This window comes from Anneissia japonica, unplaced genomic scaffold (genome assembly GCF_011630105.1).
Source record: "Anneissia japonica isolate Jap-2015-1 unplaced genomic scaffold, ASM1163010v1 scaffold10678_len15611_cov139, whole genome shotgun sequence".
In the NCBI taxonomy this organism is placed as follows: domain Eukaryota; kingdom Metazoa; phylum Echinodermata; class Crinoidea; order Comatulida; family Comatulidae; genus Anneissia; species Anneissia japonica.
Window position 1 is genome coordinate 6,167 of NW_022748975.1, and position 3,164 is coordinate 9,330.

The following is a 3,164-nucleotide window of genomic DNA, read 5'->3' on the forward strand; positions in this document are numbered from 1 at the left end:
GATTCCGGCGCCGCCGACGAGCTCTTCGACGCCTGTCTCTTATACACATCTAGATGTGTATAAGAGACAGGACCTCTTCGTCCGATGGAAGAGGGAGACCGACGCCAAGGCGATAACGGCCGAGATAAACGCATCGGGTTTGTCGCACGGCGAGCTCGTTACGAGAACCTGCGGCAGAGAAAACGTTATGGACGCGAACGCAACTGTGGAGGACATGACGGAATTCAGAGCGAGCAGATCGGTTCTGATTCACACCCTGACCGCCGTCGGGGCCGCCACCTCGCCTGAGATCGGTCGACTCGGGGAGATCGCAAACCTGGAAAAGACGGTGCTCATGTCGTTCGAGCTTGCCAACCTCGTGTACGTGCCCGGCGTGGAAACCGAGTACAGGAATTCGGAACCGGAGGAAAGACACTGGATAATAGATAGCGCGAAGAACCTCGCGAACCAGCTGCTTACCAACAGCTACGATCAGCCGCTGTGGAACTCGATCGGAGGTTCGCCGATGGCCGTGGCCGTGTCCGTTCTTCAGACGCGGGTGTCGAACGCGGACGCCGGCGATCGGGGCACCGCGATCTGCCGAGGTCCGCGAAACCACGCGAGGTACGCGCTGAGAAGGATAACGGAGAAGAGAAGCAGGGCTTGCAAGATACCGCCCGTGAGACTCACCTGTCTGAGATTGCCGTCGGACGTCATCGCCCCCGCGACCAGACCTATGCCGGACACGTCCGACGGCGTGGGATCCACGGCGATCAGCAGACCGGATGCGAATCCGGATCTCCTGCCGGACCTCCGTTCTTCGGCCGGGAGAGCAACCTTCCGGAGAAAAGACGTTCGGCGAGCGACGAAGGCGAGCAGACGGGAATGCCCATGCATTCCAGCTCGTAGCTTCCGCTCGCTATCAGATTCATCATCTGCTGCACCACGTTCCCCTCGCTACCTCTATGTGTTCCGGCACCAGGTGCCTCCGGTGGGGACACACCTTGCGGACGCCTCTCTCGAAGCAGGCGCCGCACAGGTACGATTGCGTGATGTACTTTACGAGAGGTCGTCCCTCGTGTTTGATCGTCACCAGTTCCTGGGACCAGTGTTCGCTGGAGGTCATCGACGACGTGAGCAGAACCGACACGTTCTTAGGTTGAAACACGGGCAAGGTGGATATCATCGCCGCTTGCTTCATCCAAGGGTATTCGTCCATCCATCCGAGGTCGCAGCCGGTTCCTCTGGAAGCCTGAAACATATAAAAAAAGAGGCATTTAGAGGACAAAATATACGAAGATGGCTGCGGCAGCGCTCAACGCGTACGTGACAGCGAAAGGGTACAACATCTACCACGTCGACGAACTTCACGAATGCGTGCCGAATGCGTGCAGATTCGCGGAACCGCTGCAGGACGGTACCCACTTCGTATGCGAAAAGTCTCTCCGGGTCCACGTCTGCGCGGCCGACGAACGACTTTGCGCGATCCAACATTTTGACCACAACGTCAGAAGATGTTCGTTTACCGGCAAGGAGTTCTACCTGAACGATTACGAACCGGTTCGCTTGGAATCGGATCTGAAAGCCGCGAGGAGAAAGTCGAAGCAGCCGCCACAGGAAGAGAGCGGCAGCGAGCTGCAGCAAAAGCTTCAGGAAGCTGTCCGCAAACTGAAAGACCGAGAGAGATCGCACGCCGACTTGGAAGAGGAGTTGGAAGAAAAAGACGACAAAATCAGTGCGCTGAAGAAAGAGTCGACGCTCGTCAAGACCGCGATGTCCATGTACGAAAAGCGGGTGGACGTCTTGGAAGAAAACCTGAAAACGGCTTGCAAGCGATACAACGAGGAAGTGAAAAGCAGACGGATTGTTGAGGCGGCCGCGAAAAAGGCAGACGAGCACGCGCAATCAATGGCCGACAAGAACGTCGAATTGCAGCGAGAACTGTTAAGACGGCAACCCGAAGAGTCGTTGTACGAAATGGAAGTGAGCATCGGAGAGAAGGAGGAGTAGCGGCGAGCGCAATCCGGTCTGGAGGAGGAACGGAAGACGGTTATGCGATTGAAGAGTGCGATCGAGGACCTGAAAAAGGACCAAACGCGTCATTCGGAGGTTCTTCGAGAGAACAGGAACCTGAAGGAGGAGGTGGAAGCGAACGCCAGGAGAATCGAAAGTATTGACGACGAACTTCGCGCGTCGAAACGGACGCTCGGCGACAGAGACAGACTGATTTCGGACAAAGATTGAGCGACGTCCAACCTGAAGAAGGAAATCGCCATTCTCAGAGACGAACTTCGTGCCGAAAAGGACAAGGTGGCAACAGCCGTGAAGGAACGCAGCGACGACGACGCCCGAAGTTCAGTGACGCTCGAGAAGATAAAAGACGAATTGCGACTGGCGAACCGGGAAGCGGCGGCTGCAAAGGACCTCCAACGACGGTCGGCGACGAAGCTGGAAGAGACCGAGAAGCAGGTGGAGAGTCTGAAGGAACGGTTGAATGAAAAAGGTCGCTCGACTGCAAACGCGAACAAGGAGATCGCCTCCCTCAGAGACGAACTTCGTGCCGAAAGGGAAAAGGTGGCAACGGCTTCCAAGGAACGCAGCGACGGCGACGCCCGACGTTCGGCAATTCTCGAAAAGATCAAAGAGGATCTGCGATTGGCGACTCGCGAATTGGAGACTGCCAAAGACAGGGAACGAAGGTCGGCGAAGAAGTTGGAAGAGAGCGAGAGGGAGGTCGAGAGTCTGAAGGAGTGGTTGGACGTAACAGAGAAGAATCACGAAGCGAACCTTCGCGAGTTTCGTTCTTCCGTCGAGTCCGACAAGGCGAAGGCGATATCAGATCTTGAAACGGCCAAGGCCGATCACTCCGACAGGACCGACATTCTCCGAACTGAGATTGCCGATCTTAAGGAAAAGCTGGCCGAGGCCACTCGAAAGGAGCCTTCGCTGATCAAGGATGTCGAAAAATTACCCGCCCTGAAGGATGAGAACAAGAAGGAGAGTAGGAGGATGGAAAAAGCAGCTTTCCGATAAAGATCGCACGGCTATCGACTTGCGGAACGAAATCGACACCCTGGAAGAGAAAACGAAACGGAACGGAAGTGATATTGACGATCAAATGACGGCCTACAAAGAAGAGATTGAAAGAAACGTGAAGAGGATGAAAGAGTTGGACGCTACGATCG

At 55.7% G+C, this 3,164-nt stretch overlaps 1 protein-coding gene across 1 annotated transcript in view; it reads left to right on the forward strand.

Annotated features, from left to right (window-relative positions):
* The first annotated feature begins 2,031 nt into the window (after positions 1-2,031).
* Positions 2,032-3,164, forward strand: part of LOC117120989 (myosin heavy chain, cardiac muscle isoform-like) — a 2,495-nt gene continuing 1,362 nt past the window's right edge. Inside the window, exons 1-2 of the mRNA XM_033266084.1 lie at positions 2,032-2,121; positions 2,242-2,980. Coding sequence (XP_033121975.1) covers positions 2,032-2,121; positions 2,242-2,980 — 829 coding nt within the window. The remainder of the gene's footprint in view (positions 2,122-2,241; positions 2,981-3,164) is intronic.